The 20,253-nt window shown below is 41.2% G+C and overlaps 1 protein-coding gene across 1 annotated transcript in view; it reads left to right on the top strand.

The window, feature by feature from the left end:
* Positions 1–20,253, top strand: part of RNF150 (ring finger protein 150) — a 127,091-nt gene that overhangs the window by 70,540 nt on the left and 36,298 nt on the right. Inside the window, exons 3-5 of the mRNA XM_051618574.1 lie at positions 5,300–5,371; positions 5,788–5,870; positions 14,090–14,186. Of these exons, the coding sequence (XP_051474534.1) occupies positions 5,300–5,371; positions 5,788–5,870; positions 14,090–14,186 (252 nt within the window). The remainder of the gene's footprint in view (positions 1–5,299; positions 5,372–5,787; positions 5,871–14,089; positions 14,187–20,253) is intronic.

The raw sequence follows: 20,253 nt of genomic DNA, 5'->3' as shown, positions 1-20,253 counted from the left end.
AATGTGTTGCTGTGGCTTATTTTTCCTCTTTTAGTCCTACATATGGAATACAATGATGTAGGTAGTCCAGAAGAGCTCAGCTTACTCTTGCCTTTTCCATGAGGGCTCCTTTCTGTTTCCTCTAAAGCTCTGCTTGGTTTTTTTCCTTTGTCACATGTTCTTGTAGCACAGGGATAGCGTTACAAAGTTCTGTGTTAGTATCTTGGATATTCATGTATATGTAAGGAAAACTGAGTTGCTTTGCTGGAGCAAGTTTCTTTTGTCATTGCACTCAAAAGCTTTTGGCGTTATAACTTGCATGTCTTGGTATTGTGCTCACTTGTTGAAAAGCCTCGTGTATGTTGTAAGCACCTTCTTCGCTGGCCAACTTTAGGGAAGATGCATCCTTCTATTTGTATCCAATGTGCTCAGGCTTAGGTTTTTCCAAATGCTGAAATGTTTGGATAAACAGTGCATCAGTTGAAGGGGGAGCCAACTGGTGCATTGAGAGAAAGTTGTGCCATCAGTTGCTATTCCACAACGCGATAAAAGCTGTGACTCATTTAGTAGACTTCAGTTAAAATTAACAAAAATAATTTTAAAATATTAAATTCATTTTGACATCTGAGACATTTTAAATCCTGCTGTTTTAAAGCAATGGGTTGTGGAGGCCTATGTTTTCTGTGTCAAATAATAACCTATGCCTACCTCTTTGTTAACTTCTTTCATGCATGCCCTGCCTAGGTTTAGCTGATACTGGAATTGCTACCAGGAGTGGTTTAGCCTCCTCTGGATTAGTAGTCTGGGCGTTGTGCTGAAGGAATGGGACAATGTGGCTGACTGCGAAGTGTTATTAGCAGAAAAAGTCACGCTCTCCAAGCAGGAGGAGTCTTGCACTGTTATGTGAAAGCAAGATTCCTGAACATCTTTTCTTAGTCACTCCAAGCCTTTCTATTTCGTCTTCCATTTTGCCTCTTCCAAGCTGACCAATTGCAACTCTGTCTTCCTTTCATGAGAAACACATTGTGTCCTTTCGTCAAGCGTCATCACCACCTTTGCCTCCTTGTCCACTTTTATGTGAACCTCCCTTCCAGGTCCACTTCCCTTCTTTCATAGAGCAAAAGTTGCTGATCAGGCAGTAAACTTGAAAGGAACTGACTTAATTATCCATCAGGAAAACAAGTCCAGCTAGTGAGAGTCATCTAGAAAGACTGAAGAATCTCCTGGAATAATTTCCTGGGACTCACCAGGGAGATGATACCCGGATATACAGCATGTACATCTTCAGCCACAACTCTTCCTCACCATGTGTGCAAAATCCAGGTTCATGTGCCAGAAGAAAGACACAACTCACTCCAGTTAGGTGCCTGATTTTGATGAGCAAAGAATCAGGACTTCAAGGTTTCTCACTGAATATCCTTGCCTGTTTGTCCCAACTTTGCTGGGATCTCATGCAGTGGAGCACAAAACCGTCTTCCATTTTGGGCTTGTGCACCTGCAACCAGGGCATCAGCTACAAATACTCTTACATTTCAGTTTGTGTGTTATTACATTTGATTTTCAGGAGCATCTCTAGCACAGACAACTGTATGGTACGTGCGGAAGTAGAAGATAGGTAGTAATATTTATGTGGATGGAAATCCAAGGCCTCCTCTTTTTTTCCCACCTAACAAGATGTCCAGGAAGTAGGTTGTTGCCCTGATCATATGCCCTTTTGAAATGAAAAGTATGTATTTGTGTATGGAAAGAACAGGCAATCTGCTTCCACAGTGCTTTGCTCCTGGAGCCTGCCTGAAGATGAGAGAGTTTCTCTGTGAAAGACTGTGGGAATTGTTTGCATCAAGAGACGTCAGGTTGCAGAGCTAATTGAAGGCAGTTTGGAATTACATGTCAAGCCCTGAAGATAATTCAGCAAAATGTGACTTGCTCTCTCAGCCCTGCAACAGCCAGGAGACAGGCTTAAAAAAAACAAGCAAAACGCAACCCTGTCAGTGTGTCAGGTTTCATATTTCTCCAGTAATAGTAGAGTTTTCTTTTTGTCATCTGTGAGATGAGAAAATGGCAAGGGAATGATTTTTAAGTGCTAGACCTGTTGACCATATTTCATTTGTGTGATTTCTTTCCATTGGTTTCTTGTTAAGAAGTTTTCTGTAAGGTTATTTTGAAACCAGATGGGCTCCATGAGTTTTGCGGGATAGTCAAAGCCAAAGCAGGCAACGATTGCACTTGAGCTGAGGCCAATCCTGTGCATCCTACGTTAATCTCCACTGAAGGATCTACCTCAGTATGTAACTGGCAACATATGGAGGGTCAAACAATTCTCTGAGAAGAAAGACTACTGGTCATGGCTTGGAATGAGGGTTCTGGACCATTGAATAGAGACATCAATCTTTGAAACAGTCTTAGGAAGATATTTCCTATGATGGAGTCCACAGACTTAATGTGTCCTACAGGAGGTGTGTCTGATACTTTGTCCTGACAGTGCACTTCAATCTGTGCAAGGCACAAGGTTCCTGCAAAGGTGCTAGATTAGTAAGGCCATTCATAGGCAAGCACTTACCATAATTTCTCTTCCACAGCATCTACAGTCCTTTACTTCCTCAGAAAGAGAGAAGCTATTCTTTCCATGCTACTGCCCTTTCTTTTAAACTAGCATCACCATCTCTGCAAGACCACTGCATCTGATATTCTTAACTTCTTCCAGTCCAGGACTGAATGTTGCAGCCTTACTAATGAGATTATGAGATTTATTATTGTAAATCTCTAAGCCTTACTTTAAACCATTAAACTATTGTAATGCCTCTTACCATTTAGAAGAAATCATTGGTTAGTGATAGCATGCCTTTCATTCAAATGGAAGAATCCTTTGAAAGTATGGCTTTACTCCAAGATATTCCTGTTCCTTTAAAAAGTAAATTATTCTCATTTGCATGTAAGTCATGAACTTGTCTATTTAAGACAGATAAGAGAAAGCAAACATGAAAACAAGCAGATCAAAGATATACACAAGTCTTTAATCTTGTCCTTTCCCCTTGAAGAATGTGCAAAAAGGAACTGAGACATTTCATTAGTTTAAGTAATAATAATGATAAAAAGGAATCACAAGCAATTCCTGAAGCAGGACATAATGGCTCTTGTCTTGCTGTGTGTTATCAGTCTGTCTTTGATTTACATTAGAGAAACAAATAGCTGGCAAGAAATGTTTCCAAGTCTCATCTGATCCCTTTATTTAAGGGAGACTGTGAGAAAAATGTTTCACAGAAACTATGTTGTTCTAACTACAAGGTACTCCCTCATGTGTAAAAGTAATGCTGGAAAGCTCCTATGTCAATCTCATATGATAGCCAAGATTGTTTTCACTTCTTTAGCCAGATCTGAAATTGCTCTCTGCTTTCAGTATTGCATACATTTTCTCAGTCTTCCGTGTCTTTCCAATCCAATAAGCTTACTTTCTAAATTTAATTCAGTGATTTTAATTGAATCTGAAGAACAAAGGGGTAATTTATTAATTGTAACTGTATAGTGATTAGGTCTCAATTTACAAACTACATCCAGCTTCCTTCCGTTTTTGGCTTCATGCTCTCACCCCCTCCATCTGGAAACCCTTCCCTCTGACAGGCCCCTCTAAACTATTGCACAGGCCATGTTCCCAGCCTGAAAAGTTGAATGTCTTCTGAGTCACCAAAGCTCTGAAGTCTCCCTCCCTATCTGACAAGACATGGCTGAAAACATGGATGGGGACAGGGGTTGAAGAGAAGACTTTTAAGTCATTTACTGGTGGCAAATAGAGATGCACTGTATCTTTAACTGTTATAAAACTGACAAGAAGACATCAGAATGAGTGTTGCTGCATGAAACTGTATGAGAAGGGCATGATAAAACTAGAGACGACCTAGAGGAGGATGCCAGTATGGTCTGGGGATAAAAGCAGATGACATCTGAGAAGACACGTGGGAACTTGGCATGCTAAGCTGGGAGGGGAGCAGAGGAGAAGGAAGGGCTTTGCTTGCAGCCTTCAGCTGCATAATGGGTGGTTGAAGAGGAGGTACAGTCAGACGCTTCTCAGGGGTTCTCAAAGAAGGGACAAGGGCAATGGTCACAAATCACAAAAAAATCCATTTCTATGTTGGTTGTTGTTTTTTGTTTTGTTTTTTTTTTTTTTTAAAAAGACTGTGAGAGTCATTAAGCACTGGAACAAATTATCCACAAAGGTTGTGAAATCTCCCTTCCTGGAGATATTCAAAACTTGACTGGACACAGCTCTGACTTTGAAGTTGACCCAGCCTTGAGCAGGAGGTGGGAGTACAATGACCTCTCAAAGACCCTTCCATCCTGTGAGTCAGTCTCCAGATCGCCTTGTTGTTGGGTTAGCACAAGTGAGCAGCCAATTCCTTGGAGCACTGACACAGGCACAAGCTCAAAAGTGTAGGGTGCAGAGGTAGCTCTGCTGAGCAGTGATTGTATGAACTGCCCCATAACACTCTCAGCCACTTGCAAGAGGTGGAGGCAGGCATTTCCATCTCCAGCCTCTGAGAACAGGGCGTTTTGTATTGGCCTGTCATTGTATACTTCAGCCCTGAGTGGCTGTAAGCCTGCTAGCACAGTAACTGTTTTGGAAATGTGGGAGAACAGTCAGAAACATCATGTGGTAAACAATTCATGGTCCACTGGAGGCAAAGATAGAAAGGCAAGGAAAAAGCAAGTGGTTAGGTTTGGATAGTTTGTTACTATATGCTTTACCTGTAAGAAACTGCAGATGCTTTTGCCTCATTTTCATACCTTGCATTGCTCCTGCAAAGTACGCAAGTCTGTACTGCAAGGAAAGAGAACAGCAGTGACATTTATTAACAGATTAACAACTCACTTTCAGCATTTACTTCTTGTTGAAGATCATGGACTAGTACTGGAACAACATAAGAATTAAGACCTTCTGAATCCAGTGTTTGCTCTGCTTGGTACAAGTGTAATTAAAAAAAGAGAGGGAAGAAGTATAATACCTAAATAGAGGAGTTGTTTCATACATTGCTCCTCACTGGAATAGTAGAGGTGCTGTGTTGTAGTATTGTGATGGGCTCACATACAGTCTCTACTAGAACTCCATTAGAATTGCCTCATCAGCCATGGGTTACCAGCAAGCTTGGAATACCTACAGTGCTCTTATTGTGAATAACAGCATGACTGACCTCATCTGTTTATATTTATGCAGCACTGTCCTGTTTCTTGTACTCTCACTTCAGATTATTAAGAAACCTAGGGAGAAAAGGTGATGATTTCTGCATGAAGGGTTACTCTTTGCTTAAGAGCAAATTTTTTATTACAGCGCCGTCTTGGAGATGCTGCAAAGAAGGCAATCAGCAAGCTGCAAGTCAGAACAATCAGGAAAGGTGACAAGGTAATTCTTCAAATTGCTCATTACCAAATGAAACTGTACTGAGGATTCCTTCAGACTTCTGGGTCAAAGAGGGAGAACAGAAATTACAGTTGCTTATTTAGCTAATATGTGTCCTTCAGGCAGAGGAGGAATACTCTTGTAAGCGATTTATGGATGCAATGGAATAGAGAAAGAAGAATGTGATTCTCTGAAGTTGGAGAAAATCTTGAAAGTTAAAACATGCTAACTAAATCTGCATGCTTCCCATGGCAAATTTCCAACTGAAAATGTGTTGGAAAGTCTGATTTGCTTGTCTTGAAATCCATAATTGGATGTGTAGTGTGCACCAGTGACCATTTTACTTTGTCACATAGGCTCTTGTATGAAGACGTTAGTTGACAAAAAAATTGAAATTATGAATGTTTTTTTTCCTGTAGGAAACTGAGCCAGACTTTGATAACTGTGCTGTTTGTATTGAAGGCTACAAGCCCAATGATGTTGTGAGAATTTTGCCTTGCAGGTAAGTTGAAGGTTGAATGTGGTTTTAACTGTGATACAGCTCTCTATTTCAAGACAGATTCTGTTCTCACAATGTCATGCTGTTGAGATTACCTGAGAGCTAGGGGAGGGAAGGGTGAATTTGTCATCTTGATTTATTCAAAATCTGTTGTGTAAGAATACTTGAAATGCCTCTTTTTCAACTTGACATGAAAGTAGTGATAATGGTGGTGAGAACCTGAGTTTAAAATTATACTCAGAAATTTTGCCTGATCTGGACCTGCTACAAAGTCTTCAGTAGGATTTTTAAATTCAAGGTTTTTGATTCCTCTGTTCTGCTCACTGGTTTTATAGCAGTTCGGAATACCTGCCTCAGAAGAATTTGCCCCTGACTTGAGGTGTTCTGGGGGCACAGCAGCCAGGGATAGAGCAGGCTCCTGCCCCCTATGGAGCTACTTATTTTTCTGTCCTGGGACGTGTCCAGGCAGTGAGAAAGGGATGAGTTCTCTAAAAACCATAAAAAGAGATATGCTGAGTAGAAACAGGAAATAAAAAATACTGAATGTGACAAAGACTGTGTTATCTGTTGCTGCCATGAAAATGTTCTCGGGCATGTGAGACATGGAGGTGACAACTTTTGGGCTTGTTCTTTCTCTTTTCTTCCTCTCACATGAACGTGTCCTGTGCAGCACATAACATTTGCAGTGATGTGACACAGGAGCGCAGCCTCTTGCCACCTCTAGCAGTTGTTTTCTTCTCTCTGTGGTACTGTATTGTCATCCATGAAGTATTGGCTGATGAAGGATTTCTCTAAGGAAATTAATTTCTTAGGAACTTTCCTAGGAACAGTGGTTCCCCTAGGAGAGCAAGAGCAAGTGTTTGATTTCTGTAGAAATAAGAATCTCAAGTGCTGCACGTACAGAGCACAGACATTTTCTTATTTTTACTAGCATTTCTTTCTTCTGCAAACATGTTCACTGGCTTGAGAAACTGAAATATTTGTTTCTTTTCCTGCTATGTTGTTCCCACATAGATATTTGACTGTTACAAGCTGTCCATGTCTGTTCGTTCATGTGACTCATTAAATCTGTTTACTGCCATCACTAAATGGCAAACAAAAAGCAACAGATTAATAATAAATCTGACCTACTGTAAATCCCCCACAATGACAAATTGCATGTGGACTCTTTTTCCTATGAACAGACACAAACAGCATCATTTCATGAAGGAGAAATATATTTAAAAAATGAGAAATTACCAGAAAATGTTGACCTTGGTTTGACATCAAGACTGTTTTCATAGAAGCATATTAAAGTTTGGAAATTTTTCATGGTAGAGAGAGGCACTTTTTGGAGGTAGTTATACAACAGCAAAGAACCATGTCTAAACTCTAGCTATCTCTTGTGTTTCGCCTCATAATTCAATGAGGCCACAGTCAGACTTTGTCATCCACAGTGTTGAGTCAAACAGAGTGAGTAGGAAACACATAGTTAACAGGTGATGTTCAGTTCTTGGCTGACTTAAAAGGTCGCCTAGAAACTGACTAATGCTAAAAGGTTAGCAGCAGCAGAACTGTCTTGTAAAATACTCACAGTTTGAGCCTCAGCAGTTTTGAATTATAAAAACTCCAAGATCTTTCTCAAGCAGCTATTTCACAAACCCTGGCTCTCCTGCTGCACAAACTGTGAGGGCAGTATTTTACACATTTGCATGGGCTTGGACTTCCAAAACAGGAAACTGTAGTCATGATTCTTTCTGCGTTTGTCAGGCTCTTCGCCTTGTCCAAAATAAAAACAGAAGGGGGGGGGGGGGGGGGGGAAAAAGGGAATTAATTTGTGTCCCTACTAAGTGGGTGGGAGAATGTTATATCTTACTAAAGACCTACAGACTCTGTAGGTTTCTTCCTGCAGCATACTCAGTTAAACCACAGGCGGTTTCTAGGATGTGAACCTCAATAGGTTGCTGTTTAATAAGCAGCTGGCCTTTCCCCAAGCCTTACAGAAGCCAGCACCGTATGACGCCAGTGCTGGCTGACCTTAGTGTTTCTATCCAGGAGGAACTCAAGGTGTAGAACTTTTTAACTTCAAAGCCAAGCATACCTCAAGAGCTGCACATGAAAGATGCTTCTTTGTACTGCTGGTAGTAATAGGAAAACCACTGCTAGCAGGCACATGCTGTATAATGCTGTGTGTATCCTGACATTGCTTTTTTAAGCCTGACATACCCTGAATCTCCTAAGAAATTGGTACCAAAAATCCACCAGCCAATATGGCAGTGAATGAGCTCTGAAGTTATATAGATGCATGTTTACTAGTGCTTATGGTGTTTCCCCAGATGTCCTCTTTTCTGTTGGCAGAGAGCAGGCACTGGGATAGCCTGTTACTGCATCTCTCATTCTGGAGAACTAGGAGGAGAATTCCGCTTAAATTGTTCTTCTTCCTCGCTGTTCTCTTTAGCCAGCTCCCACAACTGACTGTGCTAATAAACTTCACTCTACAGAATGTATCAAATAAATAAAGACTGACACTTGATTAAAAATAGTGTTGGCTTGCAGCTGGTTTTATGTTTAATGGTAGCAAGCATCGCTGAAGTTATCTTTGAGGGCACTGACACAACATCAAATGTAACCAAGATCATTGTTCCCAGGGTGACATCTCTTGTCATAGCCCTAGTTCTTTCTGCTAGTCTTCTATCTCTAGCCTCAAAACGCCTTCATCTTTTCTGCTCTTTCTTTGGACAAGTTACTGGTGCTGCTGCTCCCGATGTCTGCTTTTTACTAAACTTTAACTTTACTAAACTTTTACAGAGAGACAAGGTGATTCTTTCAGCCTCCTTTCTACTGAGTTCTTCATAAGCTCTTTTGTTGGTTGTTTCATTTCTGACACCAGTAAACGTCCTTTTTGACCCCATTCCAGCTTGTTCCTTTCCCCTGAACCTTCACTCCACAAATAACTGTGATTTCAGAGACTGCTTCACTCCTCCTTTCTGTTTTTATTAGGTCCACATGAAAATCATTACATCTCACACATTCTTCCCTTTGATTACTTCCTCTCACTCTCATAATTATTTCTTTTGTTCTTTCATTTGTTCTCAAAAATAAATAATACCATACATGCACCCCCAAAACACTGAACCTTCTTGTTGGATACCATTGTACTGCTCAGTCTCTCAGCAAAACCCTTCTCAGTCCTCTGCTGCAGCCCTACGTCTAATCCAGGCAACTCATGCTCTTCTTCAGGGTCCTTAGGTATGTGCCTCTCTTTCTTTCCACTTTTGCCTCCTGTTCTCTTAGCTCCTGATTTTCTGCTGAGAAAAATTGCAAGACTGCTACATTTATTTGCATGTAGATTAGAAAGGTGGGATGAGGAGAGGAAAGTAGGAGAAGAACAGTTTCTCTTAACGTGGAAAAAAAGCTTCACAAAATTGTTGGCAAGCTGGAAGCTTTGCAATAGTTTTACACCATTCAAATTGTTATTAGTAGTATTAGTATTATTAACTGAGCCTGAAATTAGTTGTTGTTTTTTTCCTTCTATGTTTTAAAATTGTAGCTTTAAAGAAAATTTAAATATATTTCAAACAAAAGTAACCTCTAGTTAATAAATATGAAGTGCTATTTAGATAATAGTAAATTAAATGCTCTGGGATTTCAAGGTTCTTTTTCCTTCTTTGTGCTCTGTGAGCTCTACAAAGCCATGTGCAGTCATAGTGTCACCCAGGAGTGCAGGAGGGATCCCAGGAGGCCAGCACCTCTGGAACTGCACACGGGCACTGGCCGTGCACATGGGGTTCTTGGGAATTATTTTTCCAACACACTCCGCAACCTCCAGGGATGAAGGCTTTGCAAATTCCCCTGATAATTTCTTGCAGCGCTTCGCTACCCTGACTGCGGTGAAGCTTTTCCTCTTGTGTAACCTGGATCTCACTTGCTGCAGTTGAAATACACCATTGTCTCTCTTTCCCCTAGGAGAGGTGAAGAACAGTTGTTTCCTTTCTCCTTATGGAAGCCTTTGTTTTGTATGAACATTGTTACATTATCTCCTCTCCCCTTGTCTTCCTCTATCTCAGCTAATCAATTACAGTTCTTTAGAGAAACTTTTCAAGCCATCCAAACTAACATAGTTCTGCAGTGCATGTGGTAGCATTACAGCCACTCTGATTGCCAAAGCCATGTCCCAAGGCTGTGGCTGAAACATCTCTCTTACTGTCTCCCTGTATGGGTCACTACTTCTGTACTCATCTGTGATGCCTCTACCTCCTCCTTTTGAAACTTGCATCAATCAGAAGTGCAGAGGGAGAGGGATTTTAGGGAGAGGGATTTTTGTCGCAGTAGGTCTTTCTACATCCTTCTTTGTCTTACCACATGACAGAAATATTGCAGTTGCTCTCTCATTGTGCTGCTGGACCTTATTTTGCCAGAATTTGGATTATAAACTTATCAGCACATCAAGCCATTCACAATTTGTTCAAAGTCATAATCATGCATGTAGCCAAAAATGAATAAACTTTCAAATCCAAGTTGCAAAGCCTGCCACCTGAGTTAAAATTTCAAGTTTTCATCTGATTTTCATCTTTCTGTGGATTTCTGTCAAATAATCAAGTTTCTTCTGTTGTACATCATAAATCTGAAATTAATAGAGCCCTAATAGGCTGTGCTAATTTAGTATTTAGAAGTGCAAAGTGACATGATCTGTCATGGATGTAAATTACTGAGCATTGGTAGAATTTATTTCAGAATATTGTTTTTTGAAGCCAACTTTAAGAACACGAAACTTCAGTTTTTAAAGTCTTTAAGGCATGAAAGTTCCAAGTTTTTGGTGATTAACAGGCTTTATGAAATGCTGTAATATGGATCACAACCTAACTGAAGCTTGCAAAGATTGAAATTGAAAACAAATAGAGACTTTCTAGTCTATGGTAAAATGGCTTGATAGGAAATTATTTTTTTATCTGAAACAGGTTTTGGAAATATGTTTCTTTCAAGAGAATAATAAATACCTTAGATTTTGTAAATGTACTGATTATTTTGGCACAAACGTGCTTCAGATGTTTGCAGTTAAACATACTTGTTTATGAATTTGAGTATATAATTAAGGTAATCACTATCAAAAATTTCAGTTACCTCAAATAGATGAAAAGCAAGACATTGAATTTCAGTACCCTCTGTGAATTGACATGCCCAAAGAATGTTGGTTAGACTTCTAAATGTAAACTTACACAGGCTTGAGAACTGTATCTTTATGCTTTCACCTATTCAGAATACTTGCCTGTTGATGAGCTGAATATGTCCCACATAAGATAAAAGGAAGGAAGAGCTGTGCAGAACAGAGACCAAAATTTGATGTATTGTGTTTTTATCCAGTAAGGCAAGTCTTGCTTAAAAGGACTGTTGTGAGCTTTAGTAGCCTTAATAAAGTAGTGCTTTAAACTTCAAGTATCACAATACTTCATTTGCATTATTCATGTTGACATACAGGATCAGATGAGGTATGACAAAGTTTGGTGTTGCAGCCAACTAATATAGTTAGACTAGGCCGAACTTCCAAGGACAGATTTGCCCTTTCCCATAGCTGTGTGAAGTCGGACCAAGTACAGGAATGTGGTAATTTGCCATATAGTTTTGTTTTCACAAAGGACCTGTTTCTTTTAGAAGTAGTGAGAAAAATATAGCAGTGAAGAGAAGATTCTGAGATTTTACAGGTGGTTTTTTGAGATTGTAGTGGTATTTGGGACTGAAGCCAGCTAGTAAGATGGCCCGCTAGTATGTGGGCCAATATCGTGTTAGTAAGAGCTGAGGTTGCAAATCAATATTGATGAAAGTGCACCTCAGTACTTTCCATCAAGTTGAAAGTCCATGTGTATCTTTTTGTGTTAGAGAGACCATGACACAGGACAGCAGCCAACCCATTCAGCTGAATGAGTACCACGTAAATATTTAAAACGAGTTTGCTGCATTGAGCAATTCTGGCTTTCTCAGAGATTGCATTTCCTCATGGAGACTACTAAAGGTTATCTGCTCCAGGTAGAGCCATAGAATCATAGAATCATTTTAGTTGCAAAAGACCTCTAAGATCATCAGGTCCGACCATTAACCCAGCACTGCCAAGTCCACCACTAAACCATGTTCCCAAGCACCACATCTACACATCTTTTAAATACCACCAGGGATGGTGACTCAGCCACCTCCCTGGGTAGCCTCTTCTCATGCCTGAGAATCCTTTCAGTGAAGAAATTTTTCCTAACATCCAATCTAAACCTTGCCAGACACAACTTGAGACCATTTCCTCTCATCCTATCACTTGTTACTTGGGAGAAGAGACCAAGCCCCACTTGGCTACACCCTCCTTTCAGATAGTTGTAGAGAGTGATAAGGTCTCCCCTCCTTTTCCCCGGGCTAAACAACCAGTTCCCTCATCTGCTCTTCATAAGACTTGTGCTTTGTTGCCCTTTTTTGGACACTTCAGCACCTTAATGTCCTTCTTGTAGTGAGGAGCCCAAAGCTGAGCCCAAGATTTGAAGTTCAGCCTCACCAGTGCTGAGTACAGAGGAACAATCACTTTTTTAGTCCTGCTGGCCAAACTATGTCTGATGCAGGCCAGGATGCTGTTGGCCTTCTTGGCCACCTGGGCACTGCTGGCTCATGCTCAGCCGCTTGTTGACCAACACCCCCAGGTCCTTTTCCTCTGGGCAGCTTTCCAGCCACTCTGCCCCAAGCCTGTAGCGTTGTCTGGGGTTGTTGTGACCCACATGCAGGACCTGGCACTTGGCCTTGTTGAACTTCATACAGTTGACCTTGTGCAGCTGTGAGCTGTGTACACCTATGGTTACCTGGTGGGTTTGGGTGGCTGTGCTGCACCAGCGATGCAAGTCGGGCAATGGCAGCACAGGGGAACACAGTCCGGCCACTGCTCCCACATAGAGAGAAGTTCAAGCAGACTGAAACATGATTTTCAGGCTCTGCCAAGTAAAATGTGGGACATCTGTTGCAAGTCTGAGAAAAGAAATGTAGAGCTGATCTATATGGTGTTTCAGCACGAGCACTTTAGTCTTAGCTTGCACCTTTTGGAGGAAGACTGTGTATATTGAGCCTCATATTTCTTAATTAAATACCCTCTTTCAATTTCACTGCAGTTAGTATTATTATTTAGTTATATTAGGCAGTTGGACTTAGTTCCCTTCCAGCTGAACTATTCAATTCAATTAATTGATTAAAAATACTTATAGGAAGGCAAGACAATTTTCTGTTTCCTTTATGCCAGTGTAATTTCTGAGGCTACATGCATGGTAGGAAAATTTCCTCCTTTTCTTCAGAAGGAGTGGGGCTTAACAAACTTCACTGCCTTGAGCTGAGTCCTGGTTGCTCTACTTGGCCTACTCAACAGTGTCTCTTAAATCCTGAGCCCCATATTCCTGTGTTTTATAACATTTGTCCTTTATAACCATAGGGCAAGAGAATAGGCTCACAGGAGAAAATGCAGTCTGTTAGTCAGGTACATGCACAAAATACCTCTGTATTCTATCTCGGTGTCAGGTGAAGCTAGATGAGAAGCTTTCAGTTTCTCTGCCTCTAGAATGGCTAAGAAAAGCGGCCCACAGGAGCCACAGGGCTCAGGTAGTTAGTGGCCACTTCAGACCAAGCATGAGAGTAGCAAGGACCCTCTCAGGGCTGGAGTTGTTTAGGAGCTCACTTTCATGGGCACCTTCTAAAGAGCAGGGAAGTCAGGGAGAATATTTTAAAAAGCATCGTCCTATTTTTTCCACTTAAATGAAAAGTATTTTATTTTATTGTCTTTATTTCCTTATGCCTGCATTCTAAAAAAAAACAGAGCCCCAATGGCTTCATGTTTAAATGATGTGTAATCAGGTTTGTCTGTACAACCCTCAAGAAACAGTAATGTGATTTTTACCTTTACCAGGAAGCAGGTTTTGTTTACTGACAGCCTTTAACATTTAAAGAATATGGGTTTTGCTGATGTGTTTTGTGTATTTTTCCTAATGCTCTATTTATGTACATGTCCTCTTTTCCAAACTCAGTTGAGCAACACTGTTCACATACGCTTGAGATGCTGCAGAAGCAGTTGTATTCTTGTGCGCATAGGATGTAGTTTTGCTGTTTTTGCAGAGGTCAGAAACCACACCATTTGAAATACTCTCACTTTACTGACTTTAGCAGAAGCCCGTGGTACTAAGTGGTAAATTGTACTGTGGTGGATTTGAATTAAAATATCCTGGTTTTCATTGCAGGCATCTGTTCCACAAGTCGTGTGTAGACCCCTGGCTGCTAGACCATCGTACCTGCCCAATGTGTAAAATGAATATTCTAAAAGCTCTAGGGATCCCGGTAAGCATGTCACAGAGCAGCTGGTCAGGGCAGAAGGGACATGCCAGCTACTTGGGTATATCCCTAGCCCTTTGCCTGTCTGTTCCCATCTTACTCTTCGTGCCATGTTATCAATTTATTAATTGATTTTTTAAAGGGAAGTACAAGCTGAAATGTCTGACTCCACCTCTCTCCTGCACCCCACTTGTATTAGCAAGGAAAAGAGTGTGTGTGTGGGGATTGGTTGGGTGTTGGGATTTGTGTGTCTGCAATTGCCTGCTTTGTGGAGCAGCAGATTGTTTACGGCTGTTTTGGTAGATTTATAGATTCTTTCACTTAGCTTTTGTTTGGTTTTAAATCAGGACTGGATTTATTTTTTTAATCATGCTCTCAGTTCAAATCTCAAAGCAGAAGGTCTGCAAATAAAATTTTCCCTGCTATACTACTCAAGGACAACTAATTGCTCATCCTGGGAAGCCAAATCTTTTTTCTGTCAGATTTCTCTCACAATCTTATCTGTAGCAAGCCCTGTACTCCTTATTGCAAGTAGGGAGCATTTCTCCCAGTAGCTAAGCATGTGGCAGACCACAAGATAATACAAGAAATTATTAAGCTCTTTGTTATTTGAAACATTCAAGATCATAGAATGATAGAATGGTGTGGGTTGGAAGGGACCTAAAAGATCATCTAGTTCCAACCCCCATGCCATGGGCAGAGACAAGTCACCCTAGACCAGGATGCTCCAAGCCCCATCTGGCCTGGCCTTGAACACTTCCAGGGAGGGGGCAGCCACAGCTTCCCAGGGCAACCGGTGCCAGTGTCTCACCACCCTCATAGTGAAGAATTTCTTCCTAATGTGTAACCTAAATCTACCCTCTCTTCCAGTTTGAAGCCATTACCCTTTGCCATCTGTGTTTGATGTCGTTAGAAGCTGCCAAAGCCATTGATCTTTTTAGGTTGCACGTTTGCATTCAGATAGTGAAAGTCCTGTCTACCATACAGTTTTCTAACCAAAGTTCTCTCAGAGATCAGAGGCTTCTCCAGGAAGGAGTGAGTCACTTTCTCACACTGTGCGAGGCTTGCCACGTGATGGTGAAGTTCAGTACTGAAACATCACTGGTTGGTGCATTAACAGGTGCTGTAAATACCCTCCCCATTTACAGCTGGTGATATGCCAACTCACATATAAAGAGCTATATAAAGTAAAATAGCTCATGGGAACACATTAGGTTTGTGTTCTGATGCAGCTATTCCTCATGAGTTCATTTTCATGAAGACTAGGAAGCCAAGCAGGTTGCTGCAGATGAGGTTCCACAGCAAGTGATGAAGTATGTTTTTTCTGAAGTAGGCAGGTATGTTAATCAAGCTAATATAATTCAAGCTAAGAAGTAGAGCATTGTAATTAGGGTAGCATGATTAGAGTTGGGCTACTTCTTCTACTAAACGTATATATTATCTTTAGAATACCAAAAGATCGTACAGCTTTTTAATCAGTATTTGAGATGTCAGGCAAGGCCAGAATGAAGGCTGGCTCTGCCATTCAGCATCTCTGCACCTAGGCAGAAATACAGAAATTTTACCCAGGTTGCATGTCTCAGTTCACAGGCCTACCAGTGAGCACACACCCAGGATTTTGACATCTCCTCTCCATATCTAGTGTATTTTCCATGGCTTGCTTCTACATTATGCAGGACCACATGATTTCTGCTCTCACACTGGTCCATTGATATTTTTGCTCAAGCATTTCACTATCATGCTCTTCACCCACCTTCATAATCAGGGGATACAGACAAATCAGACCTTCACTTTTTGAAGGCCTGCAGTGAGATACTACATTTTTTCCAGAAAGTTTAGTACCATTAGTTTTTACATCTAGATTACAGCTCTCACTGACTTTCCTGACAGCTGCTGAAGGCTCAGCGTGTCTGCGGGCTGTCTGAGGCTGGGTGCATTGAGGGGAAGTGAAACCATGCCCAGAGGCCATGTGTAAATATTTTGGTTTACATGACTGGCTTTTACTATGTATGAACAGCTCTGTAGTGGCAGGTATAGAACCTAATTGCCAGGAATAATTAAAAGTGCCATTTAGTTTCCTCAGCCATTGTTTCTCTTCTCACAACTCCCTGTCTTGTTCTCTCTGTAGCATGCAGAAGAAGGGGGATCCATCCTGCTCCCCTTGCTTAGACCTTCCCAACTGGAGTTTCTGTAGAAATAGCACAGGGCATGTAATTAAAGATACTGCTGTAACCAACATAAACAACTGAATCAAATTAAGATTTCAGAATCAGCCTTAGTACTGATCTGTCTTAACACTAAAAATCAAGTGCTTGAATATTTAGCTTCCAATAGTAAAGTTTGTTTAGAGGATTTTATTGTATGAATTTCTTTGAAAATTTCACCCAGTTGTTCCAAGACAGCAAACTAGTAACAGTCCACTCCATCACTCAGAGGAAGCATACTGGCTCCCATCCACATGGATCATCTTAGAGTCATAGAACGTTTTGGGTCGGAAGGGACCTTAAAGATCATCTACATCCAGTCCCCTGCGATGGGCAGGGACACCTCCCACTAGACCAGGTTGCTCCAAGTCCCATCCAACCTGGCCTTGAACACTTCCAGGGATGGAGCATCCACAACTCCCCTGGGCAACCTGTGCCACTGTCTCACCACCCTCACACTAAAGAATTTGTTCCTAATGTCTAGCCTAAATCTCCCCTCATCCAGTTTAAAACCATTCCCCCATACTATCCTTACATGCCCTTGTAAAAAGTCCCTCCTCCCCAGTGTTCTGTAGCCCCTTCATGTACTGGAGGGAGAGCTGCATGCTAGAGCCTTACCCCTTCAGGTGGCTTACAGTAGGAGCTGTTTTCCATTGGAGCTGGAAGCAAATGGTAGCCTTCATATCAGGGGGTTCCTCTAGCTAACAGCAAAGGAAGCAGGAGTCTTAAGAGCATCTGGTAGCTTGGGAGTTAAAAATTCCTATACTGCTATCAGTTGGTCCTCTTCCTCTGTTTTCTCTGCCTTCTCTTTCTAAAGTATGCCTCAACTCTTGCTTCTCCCTCTCCTACTTTGTGCCCTTTCCTCTTCTGCTCTGCATAACCCCTCCTGACCGACCTTTATCCTGTTGAGCTCCTGCCCTGATGTTGCTGCTTATGCTGTCTGCTCAGCTCACAGGACCTGTTCTCCACTCACACAGAAATTGTGTCCTCACCCTTCTCACTGCTCAGCACCAGCTGTGGGCAGCCTAGGGTGGGTCTTGCTTTCTGGTGCCACCAGGAGCTTGCAGGCACCATGCAAAGCCCTCTTCTCTTTGGGGAGTGTGATTGTTGGTCTCGAATAAGCCACCAGTTTCTATCAGCACACATGAACTGGTATTTTCAGCGGCTCATAACTTAGCCAGATGTCAGTATGCTGTTGCGGGAAAAGACCTTTTCCCTAGAAGAAGCTGTACAACTCTAGGGCTCCTCAGTGAGAGGTGGCAAACGTTTCTGTACAATAGATAAAGCAGAATGCCATTCCCTAACCACATTCTTGAGTCTTGCTGAGCCATATTAACTGAAATTTCTGCACACAAGAAAGCAGCCTTTGGCAGGCAGCAGTCTCTGATGGGAGACTTGAAGGCAAATTTACCAAAGTCCCTTTGCAGGCTTTTACAACAGGACAAATGAGGAAATCTTGCCATAGGCAGGACTACTATGTTTTTTTTCTTGCCAGCTGCTTGTTTGTCCTATGGTTATTATTGAAGAGCTGGCTTGTGTGACTGTGCCTATATTGTGCTTCATTTAGCAAGAAGACTCTAGATTTTCCAGGAAAGGATTGGTTAAAACCCAAATAACTGTTTTAATTCAATTCCCATCTAAACTCTCCATTCATTTTGCAACAGAGACTTCGCATATTTTCTGCCCTATAACCAGGTTCTCCAGGCTGCCATGAGGCATCAGAATGACTGCACTCATTTTCATGGTAGTGGAGCACCCTCACATCTCTGCTTTTCACCGTAGCACTCTGCATCTCCAAAGGATTATTAACTAACTATCTGTCAGCATAACCTTTTCCTCTGTCTCTTTGCTGGTGAATCCAGCTCGGACTATACCTCTTTTGGCTGTAGTATTTGAAGTGAATTATCAGCAAAAAGTGTCTTTCAAAGAGCTACATTGCTATTGTGATGATCGTATCACATAAAATAGTTTCTCTCAGCTTCTCCCCCTTTTCTGCAAGTATCTGCTGGATATGCAGCCAGCTGCATTTTTGGCAGCAGATTGGATGACTTGAAGCTATTCACTAAGAACCTGAGCCAAGCCCTCAGAAGTCTATACAAAGCCTTCCCTTGACTTTAGTGGAATTGTGCCCTCAAACCACTTACACACAGGGAATGAGTGAAACAAATATAATTAAACTTAGAAAATGTATCTGGGTCACTCTGACAGCAAAAGCCATACTGGAGTTTTTTCAATCAGTATTTCATATTGTTAGTTTTATAGTATGTTGCTTAGTTTGGGTTATTTTTTCCAACTACATTTATTTAGGAGTAAAGGGATTCATTATATCGGGCAATGCTGGTTTTGCATCTTTTTATATTTGGTTTGGTTTTCCATTATAATCCTCCGTTTTTAAAGGTGTAAAGGTTAGTGATAAACCACATTCTAGGAATAATTAGAATCAGAGAAAAGGACAGATAACTGATGTCCTGAAAAAAATCTGAAACAGTTTTTCCTAGAGCAGAAAAGAAAAACCAGACCTTTTTTTTTTTTAAGATACACTGCCATCAAAGCCAAATTTAAGTAAAAAATGAAATGCTGAAACCATTTGTTATAAGAGCTAAGGGTGAGGGAAAGAGATATAGCTAAGGAGAGATTTTTGGATCCAAATCCTACAGATAAATGTTTGGTATTTCACTTAGAAAAGTATGGGTTTGATGGGTTTCATTAAAACCTGATACAGTTGAATGTGCCTTTATCCCAGTTCTGAGGAGCTCTCACTGTTTGTGGATTAAACTGGAGCCAGAAAACAACAATTCTGGTTTTTATCCCAAACTTTCATTTGTGGATACAAGTCACCTGAGGATTGTTTAAAATGCCTGCCTTTTTCATAAGAAATACTTGTGAAAAAAAATTTTACGAGGTGGCAACAATCAGACAGGCAATGTATGGGAAAAGAGAAAGCATGCAAAGTCCCCGGTTCTGCAAAAAATGTAAGCATATGGTAACCTTGTATGCGTGAGTTCAAAGGGATTACTCTTGTGCTTAAAGCTAAGCCTCTTTTTAAGTCTTTGCTGTATCATATTTTGCTTAGTTTCTGGGTGCCTGCTGTTGCAGACAGGCAAATAGTACGATTTTCAAAAATGCCTTAGCAAGTGAGACAACTAAGCATAGCAAAAATCAGATCCTCAGAGCAGAGTACATCTCCTCTTTGCTTTAGCCATCCAGATGTTGGATTTCCAGTCTAGCAGCTTAAGCCCCATCTCTGCTTAGTACTGAGCAGTGGTAAGGCAGAGGGTACAATTCATACCACTTACCTTAGGGTGGGATGAATCACACAGTGAAGTTGCCTCATACTGCTCAAGGAAAGCTAAGTGATTGATCCAGATTAGCTGTCTGACTCATAGACAATAAAGATTAACGGGAGTAATGTAACTTGATGTTTCCTAACTTAAAAAGGTATCTATGTAGTTGCAGCTCAACCTTGCTGTGTTGTTTTGGAAGCTTTGCACCTTGACACATGACATCCTCATTTCTGAATTAGCCTTGGTTTTGTTACAAGGTGTTAAAACTTGAAAACCTTGTTGTTGAAATAGTTGAACAAACAATTTTTCTCCATGCCTTGGGGAAAGCTAGATCTGGTTCTATGGGCAAACTGCACAAGAATTTGTTTCCTCTCAAAGGAAAAAGAGCTTTTTTGCTTATATATTTGTCACCAATGTTTATGGGGAGCTCCATGGAAATCACAAGCCCAGAGGAAGGAAGGGTAGAAACTAGTCTTGGACAAAGTGCCTCTGGACAAACAATCCTCTTTACCACCCAGTGCGCACTTGAAGTCTCAGCACTCTTTGTAGACAAGGGCTCAATGCTAAGGAGACTGTGCAGTAGGT

This window comes from Apus apus, chromosome 4 (genome assembly GCF_020740795.1).
Source record: "Apus apus isolate bApuApu2 chromosome 4, bApuApu2.pri.cur, whole genome shotgun sequence".
NCBI lineage: Eukaryota > Metazoa > Chordata > Aves > Apodiformes > Apodidae > Apus > Apus apus.
Note: the sequence above shows the minus strand (reverse complement) of the source record. Positions and strands in the feature narration are given on the sequence as shown.